This window comes from Abramis brama (genome assembly GCF_963993115.1).
Source record: "Abramis brama genome assembly, chromosome: 23".
Classification (NCBI taxonomy): Eukaryota; Metazoa; Chordata; class Actinopteri; order Cypriniformes; family Leuciscidae; genus Abramis; species Abramis brama.
This window is the reverse complement of record NC_139985.1, coordinates 23,292,263-23,312,519: the sequence shown is the minus strand read 5'-3', so window position 1 is coordinate 23,312,519 and position 20,257 is coordinate 23,292,263. Positions and strand designations below refer to the sequence as shown.

General features: G+C 36.7%; 1 protein-coding gene across 22 annotated transcripts in view; it reads left to right on the top strand.

The window, feature by feature from the left end:
• The window catches only part of adgrl2a (adhesion G protein-coupled receptor L2a), a 101,538-nt gene that overhangs the window by 18,751 nt on the left and 62,530 nt on the right, over positions 1-20,257 (top strand). For all 22 annotated transcript variants that reach the window (XR_014604400.1, XR_014604401.1, XR_014604402.1 and 19 more), the window contains exon 2: positions 4,486-4,670. Coding sequence is in view for 13 of the 22 variants with exons in the window: in XM_084101900.1 (XP_083958026.1) it covers positions 4,562-4,670 (109 nt within the window). In the remaining 9 variants the exon portion in view is untranslated. The remainder of the gene's footprint in view (positions 1-4,485; positions 4,671-20,257) is intronic.

The window sequence follows — 20,257 nt, the reverse complement described above, 5'->3', positions numbered from 1 at the left end:
CGTTTAATTTAGGCAGCAAACTAACAAAAAAGATAAAACATAATTTCTTTTGCTGTATCAATGCAGATTCAATAGCAACAAAGTGTTGAAAAGCGCTGCAGGATACACTGTATTTTAGTACAGTGTTCCATTTGTATTCGTGAAAGAGGTTTAAGAGCTATTAACGGATTAGTTCACCTAAAACTGAAACATCTCTCATTTTTAATCACCCTTATGTTACAAACTATGTCTTTCTTTCTTCTGTGTTGCAAAAACAGAGAAATTAAGAAATTGCACTGGTCAGTCTTTTCCATCTAATTGCAGTGAACGAAGACCGAAACTTTCAAGCTTCATAAAGAATGCAAAAATCCCGTTTGCTTTTCCTGTCCTCTACATTTAGTTCATAATGACATATGTTTCCTCATTCATTGCTTGCACAATAGCATTTTGAGTTTTTTGTCATTTGCTCATTTAGTGTTTGACATTGTCGTCCATCTGACCTTAATATATCCGTCACCCCTGATATTATGATGTTTGTCCTCTGGTTTTAAGATGTACACAAGCGGCAGCGTCCAGATGGCAAAGGTGAATGTGTGACAGGAGAGTCAAATGGGATGTGTTCAGAATGACTCATGTGTTGCTGTGCATTAACTGGCCCACCCCTGGACCGCTGATTGATTTCCTCTAGTGTTTCTGGCTCAATGGGACACTGTCATCACTGACCTGATATTCTAGCACAAATATGCAAACATCGAAAACAAAGTCTTCACTGGCAAATGTTCATGAAAGGGTATGTGTTGCTATTATGGGCCATTCTGTAAAACTGGTGACATTTGTATCCATCATAAAAAAATAATGAACAGTAATTTACTTGCAATACCAATATATGGTTACACTTTATTTTAAGGTGTCCTTGCAGAGTTATTATATATTTAAGTACAGAGTAATATTAATTAGGATTAGGTTTTGGTTTAGGTTTAGTTGCATATAATTAAGCATAATTTACTGTTATTACTATAGTATGTACATGTAACATCTGTAACAAGGACACAAGGTAAAATTAAGTGTTACCTAATATGTTAATACCTTTCCTAGACATTTTTCTAAATGCAGGGTAATTGTTTTATTTTTGTTTTTGTTTCCCCCCCCCCCCCTGTTTCTCCAAATATATTCTAAATGTTCCAGATATAAAAAAATTCAGTAATATTTAAATTAAAGCTTATGTTTTGTCTGTATTCGGTCGCTCAAATTCGGTCTGTATTCGTTCAATTGTTTTCAATTAGAAAAAAAAGTAGTGTCTCCAGGTTATGTGTCAACTCTGTTACTTTAATATTGTTCTATTTTATACAAATAATAATAAAGAAGTGAATGATTTAAGGATGTAGAGGCTCTTCTTTTATCACTTTATCTTATTTTACATGGGGAATGCCCTGTTACAATGCATTTTTATTATAATCAACTGATGACTGTAAAAATATTTGTAGAAATATGACTTTAAATTTTAGACAGCACCTTGTATTTTCATGGCCTTGGAATGTCACTGTCAAATTGAACTGTAAAACTGGCAACCTTGTTACTCTGTTACGAGTATATAATCTATGCCAATATAACAATTTAGCTATATCATGAAATGGAAGATTGCAATTTGTTAACACTTAAATATTATCGGTCTGATGGAATGTAAAAAAAAAAAAAAAAAAAAAACTACTACAAAATCACCTTATCTAACTGGAAAAGATATGTTTCACGAATTCCCCTTTATGAATATTTAGCTTGTCAGCTTGTGTGCTTTGTCCCAACATTGGTTTGTTTGAGTTCTATTGTGCGAATGTGTGTCCCTGTTTATGGGCCCATTTTTTATACACTTGTCATATTCTTTGACCATCAATCTCATGGCTCTTTTTGTAGTTCATTGAAAGCTTGGGGGTTAATTCAGAGGTCAAGCGAGACTTGCAAGCTGTCAATCTCGCATTGTAAAGTTTGTAAACCCCCCTCCGTCCTCCCCTTCGGCCTTGCCTCTTGTGCATTATTCCTACACCCACCCCTCTGAAAGGATGGCTCCTCCTCTATTCTCCGGTGGGTCTCACTCCCGCTTGGGAGAAAGACGGCCGCATAATTACACATCTGCCCTTTGTTTCTCTGTTTTGGCATTAACATCTCAAACTGGCCTTTCAGCTCTGATTTTAACGGCTCTCTTCGCACCCGGAGAAGTGGAATGTTCTTTCAAAGTTCCTCTTTTTATTTCATGCAACTGTCTTGTTGAGGAACCCTAAGTGTTGCGGATCTGTTGAAGCAGATGTACACAGCTGTGAAAAAGCCTTCTGGGTCTAGACCTCTCCATCGATCACAGCCCTTGTATAGCTTTGCTAGTTTCTACGTAAGCAACACGATTCAGTGAAGCTTTTGGCATAAAACGGCAGCCATAATCCATAATCAAAGGAAGTGCTAGTATCAAACATCCCGGCCTGGATCCTTTGAAGATGGATGGTTGCTGTCTTAATTTGTCATGATTAGAGTTTTTAATTTGATTTGCGAATACAAAACACACATAATGGCGACAACAGGCTTTCCCGCTGTGCCGCGTCAGCGATGGAACGGCAGTATTTGTTTGAAGCACTTAACAGGTGTTGATCGGCGGTCTTTGCTGCAGCTTAGGGAGATAAGGCCTCCCGTGGAGGGGAGAGACCTCAACACGTTTAATGAGGAGCGCGAGAGTCAGGCGGGCCGCCTTCGTCCATGGCTCAGCTTCTGGAGACTGATCAGCATGTTAACCGCTCACAGCGTGAGACGAAGATATGAAAGTACGGAGCTGTTGTCGTTGATTTAGTCGAACACCCTTTGACTATGTAGGGATCAACCCTCATCCTTTATGCATTTATTTTTCTCACTGCTAACTGCTGTGAGCCGCCACCACGGCTTCGCTAGTTTTTTTGTTTGTTTTTTTTTACCTCTGAAAATCTCAGCACAGATGAATTTTAGGGAGAAAATATACTCTCTTTCAGAACCTACTGGGGCTCTACAGTACCGCACTGTTATTTTGATAATGCTAATGCTAACGCTGCTACGCCCATCATTTGAGTCTTTCCATGAAAGGTGTATTGTTGGTGTCCACAATGTTTGATGCGAACCAAACACAAACATCATCTATTAAGTGTTTTGCCAGCTTAAATATATTAAATATCAAAATTAATTATAAACTTTCTATTAAAAATATTATTTAATTTGATGATGGTATATATCTTATAGGGAGTTTAACGTGCATTTTACATGACTGTATAACCATATAATTTTTATAGTTATAAATAGTGCCTACGATGCACAGTTTAACGATGGGAAAAATGGTCAGTGCATAGTCTAAAAGGGTTGTCCCTATTCTCTTAATGAGTAATGTGTGTGTTTTGAGCGTAACATGAAATAAACCAATCACAGTCTAATCTCCCATTCCCTTTAAAAGCCAGAAGCGCTCGCGCCATGGCGGATTCGCTATTTACATGGCGGAAAACTGAACGCTTCTCTAGCGAGAAAACAGATCTGCTCGTGTGCAAGGTTAAAGTGCGCAAGCAGACCATTTACTGGACAAAGTTTACGAGCGTTGTTGACCCGCCTATAGGCGCATATTACTAACGTGCTCTTTAAATAACAAAGCAGTCTATTTCAATAGCAACAGTGCACCTGAACACACCTTGTTTTCAGACCAGCACGCCCATGGGCGCACAAATGGGTGCAGATGCATTTGCTATTTAAACAACGTGACGTAGGACGTGAAAATGATAACTGCGTCAGGCTGAAACTAGCAAAACAGACTCATACCGAAATGTACTATTCAGTGAATACTTTTCTCACCTCATAACCATATGACAATCCAAGAAGCAAAAATTCCAATACTTTTTTTTTATTTGACTAGACATGAGGAAATGCTCTGTAATGCAATAATGTATTAAAGGGTGCTGAGATATATTTAGTGTATCTTCGAGAAACCTGGGGGGTGCACACACTGTTTTTAATGGGCTCCTAAGTGGCTCGTTACTGGAGTGACGATGTTTCCCATGAGGCTGTGAGTGTGTTTTATGGGAGGCGGGTGGAGGGTGTAAACATGCAGAGAAGGAAAACATTCAAAATATGAGATACTGTACAGTATATGACAGAGTTCTCTTTAACTGGAGAATATGCACTGGGGGCTTTAGTGGATGAGAAACCTGCTTCCTCTCCAAAAAGGATGGTAGCGGAACAGGTTTGGGAGAAGAGAGTCAGATAAACGGTAACGACTGGCTTTGAGGTAAATGGCTTGTTTGTAATGTGGGAGGTGCTTTTTCAGGTCTCAGTCACCTTCCAATAGATGGTTTCTACACCTGGGAGGAAATCTGTGTGAATTTGCTACTGGAAAAAAACATCAGTGGAGGAACTGAGGCGAGTGAGACTGGAGCAGTTTAAAGGAGGACGTTTTAATGCCGGAGGAGCTCTTCATCGACAGCCAAACACTGACAGTCCACTGTGGTTTTCTTGCAGGCTTGGAGGTCAATGATGGTTATCTCTCAGAGTGACTTTCCTGGATCGTTGTGACTACAGTGATTTCGACCCAGACATGTGGAAAGCGGCAAGTCCAGTCAGAGCCAGCATGGGATGTTCAGAATGGAAGTCTTTGGTCCTCTGTGGCCTGGTGTTCGTCTTGACGGTTGTACAGAGTTCTGACGGTAAGACATTTTTTCACAAATCTTTCGTAAAAGCAACATTTTCTTGTTATCATCCGAATTAGTCATTGGTTTAATGCTGTTCTTGTGTTTATGGTGCTTTTTTTTTTTGTTCTTTTATGAGGTGGATGTTTGACAGACACTATTTCTGATAGCTCAGATAAATAATGACTGTTTCCTTCCAGACAGATAGCCTGAGGTTCTTGGGAAGCTGTGTGCATTAACACAGAGCTTGCCTTCGTTTTCTTTTTGGTTAAATTAAAAGAAAGACCATACAGTGTTTCCGAGTTTTCCCTCATCTCATCTCCGTCTGTTTACTCTCATGTCCTATTCTAACTATAGGCCTAAACCCTACAACTGCTCATTATAAACAATATCCTCAAGTAAACACGCCTCATTACACTCTGTCCCTGCCGTAATATCTTTTTAATGCATTTTTATAATTGAATTAAATGGGTTACTGCCATAGCCATGGCTGGAAGTTTCTGCTTGTGCAGAAACTTTGAAAGATTGATTGCTTGAGGGTTTGCTCCCTGTTTCTCTCGAGTATATCCTAGAAACTTCAGATCTCATCTTTCTGATTTCATTTCGTGGGCCGAACGCCATCTATAAGTTCGGATGTAACTCATTTGTATTCCGTGCATCTTCTCAAACTACATTTTCTGGTATTTTATGAAGCTGAAACGCAAAGCAGTGATGAAGTATTGTGGAGCCGTTTTATTGATAGTATGTCTGCCATTGAATGCCATGAAATGTGGCATTGTGCTCTTATAGAAATGAATCAGAGTTGTATATGCTGAATGCTATATTAGTCTGAGCTCCTAATGCTTATTTGATAATCGTAGCGATATTACTGCTTTACAAGAGTGAGTCATTTTATGATAAACCTTAAAACTGAAGGAAATGTCATAATAGGGATGGATTTTAAAGGCCTGAAAACACATTGAAACTACATGTTATATAATATGCATAATGATTCTTTAATAACACTGAGAATGACCAACTATCTTGCATTATTAATAATGTAAAAAAATTCTTTGTCGTTGTCTTTCCTCAGCTAATAGATCTTTATGTTTCAATCACATGTGTGAATGCAGACACTTTTACACAATCTCAATTTCAGTGTCAGAACATGATTAATAAGAATTGTTGCATTCTCACTGCCATAGTTTTGTAAAAATGAAAGTGAAATTTTGACCAAGCATTTGTGTCTGCATTTTTTGGGTAAAGGCTTTTTTTTTGTACTTACTATAAAATACAACAGGACTCATATTGACTCATTCATGTACAGTAATGTGGTGCAGGTTTATTGTCTGATAAATTAGCATCATTATTTACCAGCAATTACAGTTTTCTTTGAACACACTGTCACTGGCTTATTTCACGATGGGGCTAAGCAGTACTGAAAGAAAGCTTTGCTTCATATGTCTAGACAATTTGCCGGTAAGGATTGTGAGTAATATGAGCCGTTCTTTTTTTTTAATTATGGAAAGGACTGAATAATATCCGTCCGTGTCCTGCTGCCTTGGGCTCATTCAGAAGGAATAGCAGGGAACCATGGCCTCGACCGGTGGCCACCCGCCTGTATTCATAAAAACACTTAATTTCCATCTTAATTCATATCAGAACAGCTTCTGTGTGACTTCCAGACAGGCAAATCACACATTTAAGAATTAACAGCATTCTTGGCGGCTGTAGCCTTTTGACAAAATAGAATTAAAGATTGAACTTTTGATTTACGAAGAGCTAACGTTCACCTACCTCTATTAGGCAAATATATAACCCAGTTTTTCTTCGAGTGAATAGTTTCCTTTCATAATGTTCTTTTTTTCGTGGAAGCCAATTGGAATCTTGACCTATGATGCCTCCATTTCAACTGCACTTTTTAACTCAGAATTGGAGATTTGGTCAGTCTTTTTAGATATGTAAAGGTCTTCCCTATTGATTTTTTTTTTTTTTTTTTCGGATTCGAAACACGATATGCATAAATACAGGGCTGTAGGTCATTTGCATGTCTCCAAAGCACATGAAAATGTTTGGGATGAAAACTCTCACCATTGGCAAGAGCTGAACGATATACACCGCATAATGTTCGAAATGTGCCAACACTCTATATCTGCACAACTGTCTATCTGCATGCTTTACTGTATAATTTTACAAAACCATCCTTTTATTATTCTTATTACTACTACTACTACTACTACTATTATTTTAAGTTTTTAGTAATGTTACGTAATGTGAAACAATTGGTTTAAATAATTTGTTGATTTTCGTTCTAAGTTCTAAAAAAGAACATTATCAGATAATCTCATCTTTAAAATACTCCCAATATATTCAAAAAATTTCCAAAATAACAAAAACAAAAACATAGGTACAAAAATATATATGCACAGTAACCGCGTTATGAAATTACTTATACCATGAATTTTGGTCATATCACCTACCACAATTCTACAAATCCTTGTTACATTTGAATCATCTCCCAAAGGTTAACACTCTTCCATATTTAAGTGTAACCTAAAAATCACATTTTCCACCACAAATGGGCCCCTTATTTGGACAGCTGCTGTCCCTCTTGCCTTCAAACTCTGACTGAAATGAGCTGTCTGTCTCTCTGTCTGAAACGAGCCGTCTGTCTTTCTGGCAGAAATGAGCCATCTGTCTCTCTGACTGAAATGAGCTGTCTATCTCGACTCTTTAAACACCTCAGTTGAATGTCTGCTGATTAACAGTAAAAATATGTCACAGGGACATCTAGAATGGCAGTTATATATATATATATGTGTGTGCTTGTGTGAGTCCACAAATATAAGTTTTGTGTTGCATCATGAGAAATGAAGGCTGGTTGTTCTAGTTTTTGTTGTTGTTGTTGTTTTTTGTGGAAATGCTCATATCAAGGTTTGTCGAGTTGTTTCTGTCTAGCTGTCTCACTCTCCCGGTCTTTCCCCCAACCCCGTCTCTCTCTCATCTTCTGTCCTTTTCTACATGTCTCTGGGCTGTTGGTCTCTCTGAACTCACACACAGACAGAATTAGAGCTGATCTTTCCAGGTTCTTTGATTGACGGGGTTGTGCATTTGTCTCTTCATGTGTCAAGCAAGTATTTTACGGAAAAATGTGTTTTGTATTGTGATTTTATGTCTATTCCCGGGAATGTAAGTGAAACAAAAATAATAGAACTAGCTATTTTCTAATTGTTTTTTCTTGATCCGGGATCTAGATCCATTTTGGTAATGTTAACCCTGCTCAAAAAAAAAACTGCCTAAGGGATTTTGCTGGTCTTTGCTGGTTCCGAAGCATGGCCAGTTGAGAAGTGCCCAAACCTCTTATTGAATCATCAAAATAGACTAGCCTAACCAGCTCAGCCAGTCTTGTAGACCAGTTTAGGCTGGTATAAATACAGTGCTGGGTTGCAACTGATTACATGTAATCTGTACTACGGAATCAGTTTCCAAAAATTAAGTACTTGTAATTTGACTATATTACATATTAAAATACTTGTAATCAGACTTACGTTTTTATTGATTACAAGATTACATGTTAGTCTCATAATAGGGATTCCCCTTTTTTTTTTTTTTTTTTTTTTTTTGGCAGCTGAACCTCTTTGACCTAATATACTTACTTGAATTACCCCCTGAGATTTAAGTCAATAAGATAGGTCAATAATACAACTAAGCCAATAATAATAATTAAATTAAATTCACTGTAATCTGATGTATAATGGTCACTTGACACGCAGGTGAACATACATTTTTAATCTTTAGTAAGTATTTATTTTATATTTTACTTTAGTTTTTAGTAGTTATTTTTATTTTATTTTATTTATTTATTTATTTTTTATTTAATCAAGCTTTTCATTAAACTCACAATCCCCCAGAGAAACCCTGACGTAATGTATTTTTTTTATTTATTTTTTAAAGATTTACTTTTGGTGATTTTTGCCTTTATTGTGAAAGGATAGTATAGAGTGGACAGGAAGCGAGATCGGGAAAGGTCCACGAGCTGGAATTTAAACTCGGATCGCCCGAAGCACAACAGCACTGTTGGTGCGCTGCCCACGAGGCTATCGGTGCCGACAACGTAATGTAATATTTAATGCACTTCATGTTGTTGATAAAGAATAAAATATATTTTCTTTTTCTTTGTATGTTATATCAATACGGTACAAGACTATCCTATTCAAATCAATGTGATAATTGAGTTAGGTCAAAAGTAATCCAAAAGTAATCTAAAAGTAGTCAAATTACATTACTTTAAATGTGTAATATAATGGATTACAATACTAACAAAAAATGTTGTCATGTATTTTGGAATCAGCAACTGACTCATTCTACCCAGTGCAAGATTCGTCACAGATTTGTTTCTTTCTGAAGGGTCTGATTAAATTATGTGGATCCTGCTGTGAAAAAGCGCCATTCTCTTTAGAGACGGACAAGTGTGGACAAGCCTTTCACATGCCTCAAAATCCCATCTGTGCAGTTACACTTTGCAAGGAAACATTTAAACTAGCGAAACTGATTATCTTTGAGCGGCTAAAGCCAATTCCCCTCAGCCTCAGCCCTGTGGCTTTTTGTTCATATCGACGTTCCGTCAATATCAATATATCTGAATTCGCCCGTATTAAGCTTCTTTATTAAGATCTTGGATCCAGATCTCGGATTCCTTTGTTTTCGGTTTTATACCTCAGACTACACAGCTCTCTTTGTGTCTTTCTTCTTCTTGTCTCCTGCTTTTTGTTTTTCCTCTTACCCAGGGGTTTTCTATCAGACTGAGGGATCAGACTTCCCATAATGCCGAGCGGCCGGGGGGTCAATATGCCCGCATTCGTCTTCACCGTCTTTCATCAGCCCTCCTCCTGATCTGTATGATAAGAAAGGAGAATAGTGGGTCGGGGGCAGACTGCTCAGCAAGGTGTGTCTGTTGTCCGACGGCCCCCTGTAGCCGAGCTCTTTAAATCCTCATTAGGATTTAACCGGGAGGAGACGCTGGTTTTAATGGATTAAGCCTCATCACAGCTGCCTCCTGATTGGTGTTTGTCATGCAAAAATCAAACAGGGCCAGTCACATGTTACTTTGTTTCCTGTTCTTCCCGCAAGGTCTGGATGATACAAAACATTGTGTTATTGGTCTCTGTTAGTGTTAGTGAGCTTGCAGCATGGTTTCGGGATAATAGACTTGTGGGTGTGGGTGATGAATCTGATGAGAAAGTGACTGAAACTCCTTCATGTTGTCAGTTCATTTGCATTGTTTTGCATTTAGCCCTAATCAGGTGCATAAAGCAGATTAACATAAGGAAGGCCTGAAATTCTTCGTGTGGCATTCAGTTGGGGAACACCTAACTAAAATAGGCAGCAGTACAAACTTGTACAAACAAAGTCATGTGATAGTGATAGCTGTTTTCCTATATTAGTTCAGGGCTTTTTTATTAAAGCTGTTAAAACACTGTGGTAATGTTTCCTATCCTATGTTATTTTAAGCCTAAACTAAAACGTTCCACAAATGTTGCAGTTTGGTCTGCTTTTGTTTTTGTGGTAAAAATACTACAAATGCCATTTAAAGAAAAACGACAAGGTAGTTTTGACAGTTTCCTTTGGAAGCTTGTTTTCGCCACAGAATAAAAAATAATAAAGGTAATTGCAACTTTTTATCTCACAATTCTGACTTTTTTTTCTCACAATTGCGAGTTCACATCTGGCAATTCAGACTCTTTTTTTCAGAATTGCGAGATATAAACTTGCAATTGCTTAAAAAAAAAGTCTGAATTGCGTGATATGAACTCACAACTGAGTATTAAAATTGTGTGATATAAAGTCGCAGTTGTGAGTTATAAAGTCAGAATTGTGAGATGTTAACTTTTTAACTTGTTATTATAAGTTTATATGCATGAGATGTAAAGTCGCAGTTGTGAGTTATAAAGTCAGAATTGTGAGATGTTAACTTTTTAACTTGTTATTGTAAGTTTATATGCATGAGATGTAAACTCGCAATTGTGAGATAAAAAGTCACAATTATCTTTTAAAATGTTTGATTCTGTTGCGGAAAGAAGCTTCCATAGTTTACAGAAGATCTTATTGAAGTATAAGTTTCTCAAAGTTGCAGTTTGATACTGACTAGTAGTCCAAACATATCGTCCTCATTGGTTTGTGAAAGATAAACATTGCATAAATAAAAATGGTCAACACATGTTATTTTAAGCATTTATGCAGAAGACCTTACATTTTTAGACAACCGAAACTGCAGCATTTTTTCAGGTAAATTAAAATTGTTCTTCATGTAATAACATTTCATTTATCCAGTTTTATTCAAGTCAAAGTTGTATCATAACAAATTATCAGCAAATCAACAACAATTGCTGGTTTTTCAGTGAATATATATTCCGTCAATATATGCTGGTAGATAATAAGCAGGTTCAGTGTAGTGAGTTACGTTTTGTTAGCTGTGAATAACTACTTATTTAGGAGAAGCTTGACTGCAAATTGAAGTACTTCAAATTATTTGCAGCTTGGCAAGCTGCAGTTTCAAAAGTTGCTTCCTCAACACTGATGGCATTAGAGGGAAATGCCTGCTCTTTCATGGACAGTTTCAGCTGAGAAGACAACTATGCATTGCTTAAATTGACAGTGATGAAGACCATCTCTTATTACACGTTCCTGAGTGTTTGCAGGTTTTCAGTGGATGCAGCCCACATGAGTCTCTGTGTGTTGTGTCTCTGGCTCTGGCTCTCTCTTATCTTGTTTGGTGTCAAGCTGGTTGGTGAAATGATGGGTACAGCAGCAGGAGGTCACAGCAGACCCACTGAAATCAGACCTTACACCTTATCTTCTTGTTAAAGCGCATATCAAATCTAAACAGAATTGTGCTGTGAAATATATTTACGATTCGGCTCTCTGGCGCTCCTAGGACTGTTTCTCTGTAATGTGGTTGTTTAGGAGATCTTGAGGGGGTGATATCGTGACGAGATGCAGGCCCCTATTATAACCATCTTTGTTTCACTTCTCTTGCTTTTGTTTCGAGTCTGAAAGATTCGATCAGACTGATGGATGAAGGAGAGAGATGGGGTTATGGATTCGCCTCTGAGATGTTCTAGTCTCGGATCTTTGAAAACAAAGATGAAAAGATGCATCACTGTTACTCATCTCCTTTCTTCTGTTTTACTCCTGAATCTCTGATCATCATCATCGCTGATCTAAATTCAAGATGGCGGTAGAGTGGTGACGCTGATCACACAGACTGTCTCTCCCATGTTGACTTTAGATAACAGGTCTCTCTTTCACTTACTGGAACTGAAGTCATTTTAACAATGACATGGATAATTCACCCCAAAAAGAAAATGATGTTGCTATTAACCCACCTTCATGTTATTTAAAACTTATATGACAAAGAGTGCCTGGATCCTTTCAGGAGTATTTTTTTCCATACATTTGTTCCCATAGGGATATAAAAAAAAAATAATAATAATAATAATTGTTACACTTTATTTTAAGTTATCAGTATTACAGTATAATTATACATTTAAGGGTAACACTTTATTTTGATAGTCCACTTTAGACATTCTACTAACTATAAGTAACTTTACAACTACACGTCAACTAACTGTCATTAGAGTATTTGTAGACTGTATGCTTAATATCTGCTAACACATTATTTTGATGCTCCCCCAACTGACATTCTACTGACTATAAGTAATTTGCCAACTACAAGTCAACTTATTCTACTAACGAGAACCATAACACCTAACCATAGCCTAACAGTCTACTACAGTCTACTAATACTCTAATGAGAGTTAGTTGACATGTAGTTGCAAAGTTACTTAATTAAGTTCTTACAGTACTTAATTAAGTACTGAGTAATACTAATTAACTGCATGTACTTACTATAGGGTTAGGGTTAGGGTTAGGATGAGGGTTTGGTTTAGGGTTAATTACATGTAATTATGCATAATTTATAGTTATCACTACAGTAATTACATGTAACATATGTAACAATGACACTGTAAAATAAAGTGTTACCAAAAATTCTTCATTAAAGAGTTATAACCCATGCACCAAGCCAATCAACTACAAGGTGAACACTACAAACTTTGATTTGAAGCAAAAATGCTTTTGGTACAAGACTGTGTTGGCTGCTTAATGGCTTTAGTGAGGGAAAGAACTACAATCCCTTGAAGCATTGTGAACATCATTTTAATTGAATTAAAAATAATGGAGAAATAAAAGTATTATTATTAGGCTTATATATTATGTAAACACAAACATTTATGTTAGATGCGATTAATTGTGATTAATCGATTTGACAGCACTAATATACAGTATATATACATAAAAATAATATATTTTATTAATGATGTGACTGTGAGTAAAAAAAAAAAAAAAAAATGGTGAACTATTAATATAACAACAAATATAACATGAAAGTTGGCTTTTGAATAGCTTCATTCTCAAAGTTAGTATTAAAAGACTAGCTAAGCAATCCTCAGTTTCTTGCCATATAAATTAGGACAGTTCCCATTTGTGTGGCCGTCACAGCAGATGTTGCAGTCGTTCTTCAGCAGAGAGTGTATCAGTGATGTCATCTCAAAGATCGATGGCTGAAAATGTGCAGCAGATTCTGTTACTCACAGGGAGGTTTGTTCTTGCTAGTCCTACTAAATGAACTGTATCCTGTTGTAGTTTAAAAAATGCTTTGAGGTAGACACCCAGACAAAGAAACATTCCCAAGAACAAGATTAATCTAAAGGTCGGAAAGCTGGTGTTGTTAAGTTTTACTTTGTGCCTTGGAATTGAGCCTTTTACAAAAGGTTGATGCTGAGACATTCTGTAAAATGAGTACCTTTTGTGTTTCTCATTAACATATGTGTAAATAATACAATAATAATACATTTAAAAATAAATGGCAGACTAACCATTTAGGTTTTAAGCAAGGTAATTCACTTTACATAAATGTGTCGTGCACATATTATCAACCCTGTTACCATCATAACTATAAAAAAAAAAAAAAAAAAAAAAAAGGCATAATCATTATAAAAATAATTTAAAAAAAACTTGACAAGAACAAATACATTTATCCCCTTTTCACTTTATCATATATTTTGACATTTTGATATTTAAACCTAACATGTCAACCCTATTACTATATATATATATATATATTGAATAGTATTGGTATGGTTCTCTGTGTTAAAACATATATTGAAGGAAGTGAAATGACCTTAAACGCAGACTAGTAAATTAACTGTAAAACTGTCAACCCTGTTACTTTTTAATGTAGATTATCGCCCATCTTAATATTAATTAATTGAGATTGTTTATTAACAAACACATTTCTTAAAGGAATTTTTAAAATGAGATTTCAGAATGGAAAACGAACGTCCTTTTTATTATCTTTGCGCAATAATATTCATTTTGGATGCAAAATTCCTCTGATTTATGAGAATATAATGTATTTTTCCCCAAGCACTTGAATGACTGAGCAAAATGTTTATCTTTCAGATGAAAAAAAAAAAGATAAAATAAAGCTCAAAATTGGTGCTTAAATCCCATTGCAGTATTTGAAACAATGTTTGAAAAGAAACACCTTGAATCTGGTTTATGTCCGCGTGATTTATATAATCTTTCCTAAAATAATAATTATTGAATATGACATTTTAATGTGGAAAAAAGCATTCCATGCTAGTGTATATACATACTGTGTATATATATATAATACGTTGGAAATAGCTCATGTTCAGTCTTTTGTTCAGTCAGTTTTCCTTTTGCTGTAGCATCTCAAGCATTCCGGGCCATCTGCGCCTCGTCTCTGCAGTCTGCAGAGTGACTGACTACGTTCTGATATTTTTCAGACAGCGTCAGACACGTTTTCAAACACACTCATCCTTTCAGCCGGACTACAGCGGGGGCTGTTATGTGCTGAAGAGTCTGGGTGCATGTGATTTTACTGAAAAGTGGTCCAAAAGTTAAGAACCTCACATTCATACATTTAAAGTAATGTTGACCAAAGCCAATTCCCATGAACTTTGTAAAACAGAGGCTCAAGTGCTTTCTTGTACCGTTCAGACTGCAAACATGAGGTCTTGAGTTTGACGGAGAGACTATTTATCAACCCAGAGGATTTTTTTTTTTTTTTTTTTTTTTACTTTTATAGCTCAGTTGAGTTCTTATGTTTTATTAAAGTATTAACTTTGTCTCCAATGTCAGTGAATTCCCATGACTTTTCTAGTTGTCTTTAATAGTAATAATGGTAACACTTTAGTTTAGGGTCCAATTCTCACTATTAACCATTTGCTTATTAGCATGCATATTACTAGGATATTGGCTATTTATTAGTACTTATAGAGCACATATTAATGCCTTATTCTGCATGACCATATTCTACATCCCTTAATCCTACCCAATACCTAAACTTAAAATTAGAATTAATAGTTAGTTAACTACGTTACTAACTATTCATAAGCAGTAATTAGGAGTTTGAGGCAAAAGTTGTAGTTAATAGTAAGATAATAGTGAGAATTCTACCCTGATATAAATTGTTTTAATAATAATAATAATAATAATAATAATTTATTTAATATCCATAGCTTTTTTTAAATCCCCCTGTAGTCAATAATTGTATCCCTTAATACTCACCTTTGTTCACCAAAATTACATATTTAAACTTTTTTTTTTCTTTAAAAAAATTATTCATGCCTCAAAATAGCTTGAATGTAACACTACTCCCTTGCCTCATTTAGTATATGCTGTTCTATGAATATGCAAATTAGCCACGCCTCCACTCACTCACACCAGCTCAGAGATCCGCTCGTTGATGATCACACGTTGACGTGATTGGTTACAAGGTAGTTTGTGACGTCAGAAACACCAGGGGATTTCAAACCGTGTTTTTGAGACAATAGAGAAAATACTCACCAATGGTGTTGACTTATGAATTTGCACATGGTTTGTCTTAAAGCATATTAAAAACACCACATAGACATATAAAAAACATTTAAAACTTGACAAAACTTTAGTAATTTTTTCTTATAAAACGTATAAAGCACGGAAAAGAATCCTCTCTGAAGTGACAATAACTTGTGTGATGGGTTTCCTGCAGTAATAAGTAATGGTATCAGGAGAGATGAACAAATATTATATATCATGAGCCATGAACACAGAGTGTGACAAACACACAGTGGGCCAAATAACCTGGCTGTATGTTGAATGTAGCATTTAAGGTCAGAAATCCATACAGCAACACATTATAGGTCAGAACAGCAATCCAGCACATATTTTGTCTATTTCTTTCTCGCATTCATTTATTAGCATATTTTAGCCTTGAAAGTCTTCTGGAGGCATTTTATTTTGTACCAGAGGTGGTGTCGTCTGATTCTAAAGCACATTATGTGAACCTCAAGGTCAAGAGTATTAAAACTACATGCAAAGAGCTTCAAGCCTTAACTGAAGTTCACTTTTTTATTTACTAAGAATTGACATTTCTGAGAGAAAGAGGCTTTACATAATAAAACACATTACTTAAAATAAAACACATTTTATTGAAGAATAATATAGCTAGAGCACTGCAAAAGCCTCTATTGTTTTTAGGGTGTTGTGGGTTGATGCCAGGGAGTCGCAATGTGGTTGCTAAAGTCTTCGGGGTGTTTTTCTTTACACGTCTTTGCCGTTCCCAGCGTGTTCTGGGTGGTTGAAAATGTGGTTGAAAAAGAGCCTATCCCGACTCTTTATTTTGGACCCTTCTTTTATGTTAGTCTATTGGATATTCCATGCAAAGATTTGTTCTAATTCCAAACTATTTATATTAATAGTGATGCTCTACAATTCCCCATCCCCCCGAAGTTAAAGTTTCCGAACTTTACTACATTCTATTTCATAAGACATCTGTAAGCCACCATGGATGTGGTAACTCCGTTTTCCATTTGATTTTCAGTTATACTAGGCAGGGTGAAGACTTAGTCTAGTCTTTAATACAGTATAGTGTGAATTGCAATCTTGTTTGATTGGATGGAAAAGGTTTATTAGGATATGAGATTGTCATGGACCATTAACTGAGTGTTACCCAAAAATAGAATATTCCAACATGTCTCTGTAAATGTCAGCAAACTCTTTGCCCTGGGTCTTTCTCTTCTGGTGTAGTTAAATGAGAATTCGAACAAGGCATATAAGCACTAATTTCTGTCAGTATGAGCAATTTAAGAGAAGCAGATAGATTCCGGGGTGGAATTATCTCACCGTATATCTTGCTAATGAATACCCATAGCTTGTGAACTTAAAACCATACAGCACAAGTGTCATATAGGCCTTTTTATTCTAGGTTGTCCTTGCATTTTTAGTGTCCCCTCGAGGGTTTTCAGATATGAAGCAGGGTGTGGAAGCCAGACGCTGGCGGTGCAGTTGATGCTTCGTCAATAGACGACTATAAAGGAAGAATTCATGACCTTGATATGGCCCATTGTGCTTAATTAAGTGTAAAGGTTGATTTACATGTGTGAGTCAGTGTGGAGGTTGTTGGTCTTGCTTGTGCCACTTAACAGCACCAAAAAACACACAGAAATATGGATGGCTTCTTATCTAATAGCTGGACTTAGTCATTAAAATGTGATAATAACTATCTTTTTTATATTTTTTTTATTGTAAAACCACTTAGTTTCAAGAATATTTGATGCCTGTTTTAAGATATGTACATTATGTATATTACAAAGGTCTTTGGAATAAGTAAAAACATGCAAAAGCAAATGTGTTCAGTTACTATTATAAAAAAATAAATAATAATAAAATAAAATAAAATGCTTATCCTCAGTCATCCAGTGAAAGTGACAGGGATAAAGTGTATAGTTATTGACTGGCCATGTGATCTGAACATAGGTCTCCATTAGGTGACCCACTCCATGTAAAATAAAATGGCTACTAATATGAATATCATGTAAGCACTATTCATTTCTTTATATATAAAATTTCTTTATAGTTAAAATTTACTAAGTGCACTTAACTAATTTGCTTGGAAAATGTCATAATAATAATAATAATAATAATAAAAACATGCTCATTTAAATTAAATAAATAATAATTAATTAATATATAGGCCAAAAAATAGCGTCAGACCATGCAATAGTCTGTAAAACTGATTTAAAAAATGGTCTCGGCAGAGTTACGTAAAAAAAGGGAGGACTGGCTGGACCTCATGCGAATCATAACAAGCTTGAAGCCAGTTTTACAAAGATGTCTCTTAACAATGCGAGAACCAGCAGGACGTGTTTTATAGTCCTACCCCAAACTAAATGACATAGTGGTTTTTTTGTTGTTGTTTTTTTTTTTACCAGCATGTACCTATATCAAAGAACCTCCTGATAGCCTGCCTGCTGTTGCCATGGAAGAGAAGGATGCAGATGAATTGGGGCAAATAGTGGTGTTGAATACCAATGAGCCTACGAGCTGGTAGCTTACAAACATGTTTAACGTTTTTTTGCTAAACTACTGACACTGCGTTTTTTTTTGTTGGACCCAATAAAGGGTCAGGACAGTAAGAGGGGGCGTGTTGTACGCAATCTCAATATCTGGATTAATACCAGGCTTCAGTTTCCACTGTAGGCATTTGCCTAGTTAATAAAGTTACGATTGCTACGATTTGGCCACAGAATACCGAAGATGTTTGCTCGGACCCACGCTGAGGGTTGAATCCTTATCGTAGCTTACCGAGCTTCAATAAAAACATTTTTTTTTGTTCCCCACACAAATCTCATTCAGCCTGAGAGCATCTCCCCTGTTGAGGATATTTGCATTGCCCTGTTGTTCTCCCTCTGGTGAGACCTGACTTCTAAAGACAACATGCCCTTATAAAGGATATTGCGGGATTATGGAAACCGCTCTGTGGGAGGAAGAGTCGTCTCCTCATTGGCGTCTTTGCCTTCCATAGATTTCTCTAGTATTTGGCTAGCAGGGAGCAAAAAAGCAACAAAAAATTGCAGGTATCAAGCTGCGTCTCCAGTGGCTGCAAGCTGATTCGGGGTATAATGGGTCCCTTTCCTCCTTTAAAACTCCCCCAGTAAGCAACGTCGTCAACCGCAAGTGTGTAATAATAGTGGCCAGCTTTGAAACTGCGAGCTCATTTACAAACAGCTGTAGCCATTGACAGGACAAAGCACAGTTCAAACTACATTAACAGGGCTTGGCAAGCATGATGAGGTCCGGAATCTTTTCGGTTCTCGGTGGGACAGCATGCTGTGTCAAGCTTGAATAACCATATTAAAACTCTTTGCTGTCGGCCCCAGTGGCTGTTCCCGGAAGACTACGAAAGCAGTTTAGATCACACCTCAACCTTATTGCAAATACCAAAACCACTGCATTCTATTATCATACACGGAAATCGCAGAGCATAAGGGACTCTTCCGTGGGCTGTTTTCTTGAGTCTGGTAATATTTCTTTATTAGGTGACATGGTGACATGACTCATCTGTTTGTCATCTGGCTCCTCTGCGGTCGGTACGATGGAGCTTACAGCAGACCGATGATGGTGATCTTTATCACTCGCGCTCTGTTCATTACCCCTTTGCTGTGACACTCATATCCTGGCAGATGGTCACTTTCCGATTGATTTGCCACGTTGGGGAGATTAAAATATTATGGCTCCGAAGAGACCGTCCGCTGTCCTCGTCAAATTAGCATTTTTGCCTGGCTGTTGCTCACAGAATGGGTCAATGTCACCCCAAAGGTGATGACGGAATTAGAGTAGGATCATGGGAATTGGGCAGCAGAGATGCAGGAACTCCTGATTTACTGTCACAGCGACGAAAGCTGATCCGGGTGTTTCCGGTAAGGACGCCTAGGACTACTGTGGTTACGGTGGGTGTAGCTAGCATATAAACGCGTTCATACTTTTATAAATTTCTAAGTACTAAGTACCCACCATTTTTTGAATTTTTAATTTTTTTTATATACAATCATTATATTTTAAACAGGTTTATTTTACTTGGAATGGAGAAACTTAAAGGGATAGTTCACTTTGAAATTAAATTTTGGTATGTTTTAGCTTACCTCAAGGGCATCCAAGATGTAGGTGTCTTTGTTTCCGCAGTAGTTTCAATTTAGATTTTTTTAGGTCAAACCGTTCTTGTCTGTCAGTCATATAATGCAGGTCTATGGTCACCACCTCAAAGAGCATGCACAGAGAAGTCCAAATTAAACAATTCCCCATCATAAGTACACATTGATGGTCTAAGACACGAAACGAGCGGTTTGTGTGAGAAAACGAACAGAATTTATATCGTTTTTACCTCTTGTACACAACCACATCCAAGCAGACTAAGCCAGAACGCGCGCACACGTCACACACCAGGAAGCGCGCGGACCCTCAGATCACTTGGACGTGGTTGTGTACAAGAGGTAAAAACGATATAAATACTGTTCGTTTTCTCACACAAACCGCTCGTTTCATGTCTTAGGCCATCAATGTGTACTTACGATGGGGAATTGTTTAATTTGGACTTCTCTGTGCATGCTCTTTGAGGTGGTGACCATAGACCTGCATTATATGACTGACAGACAAGAACGGTTTGACCTAAAAATATCAAAATTGAAACTACTGCGGAAACAAAGACACCTACATCTTGG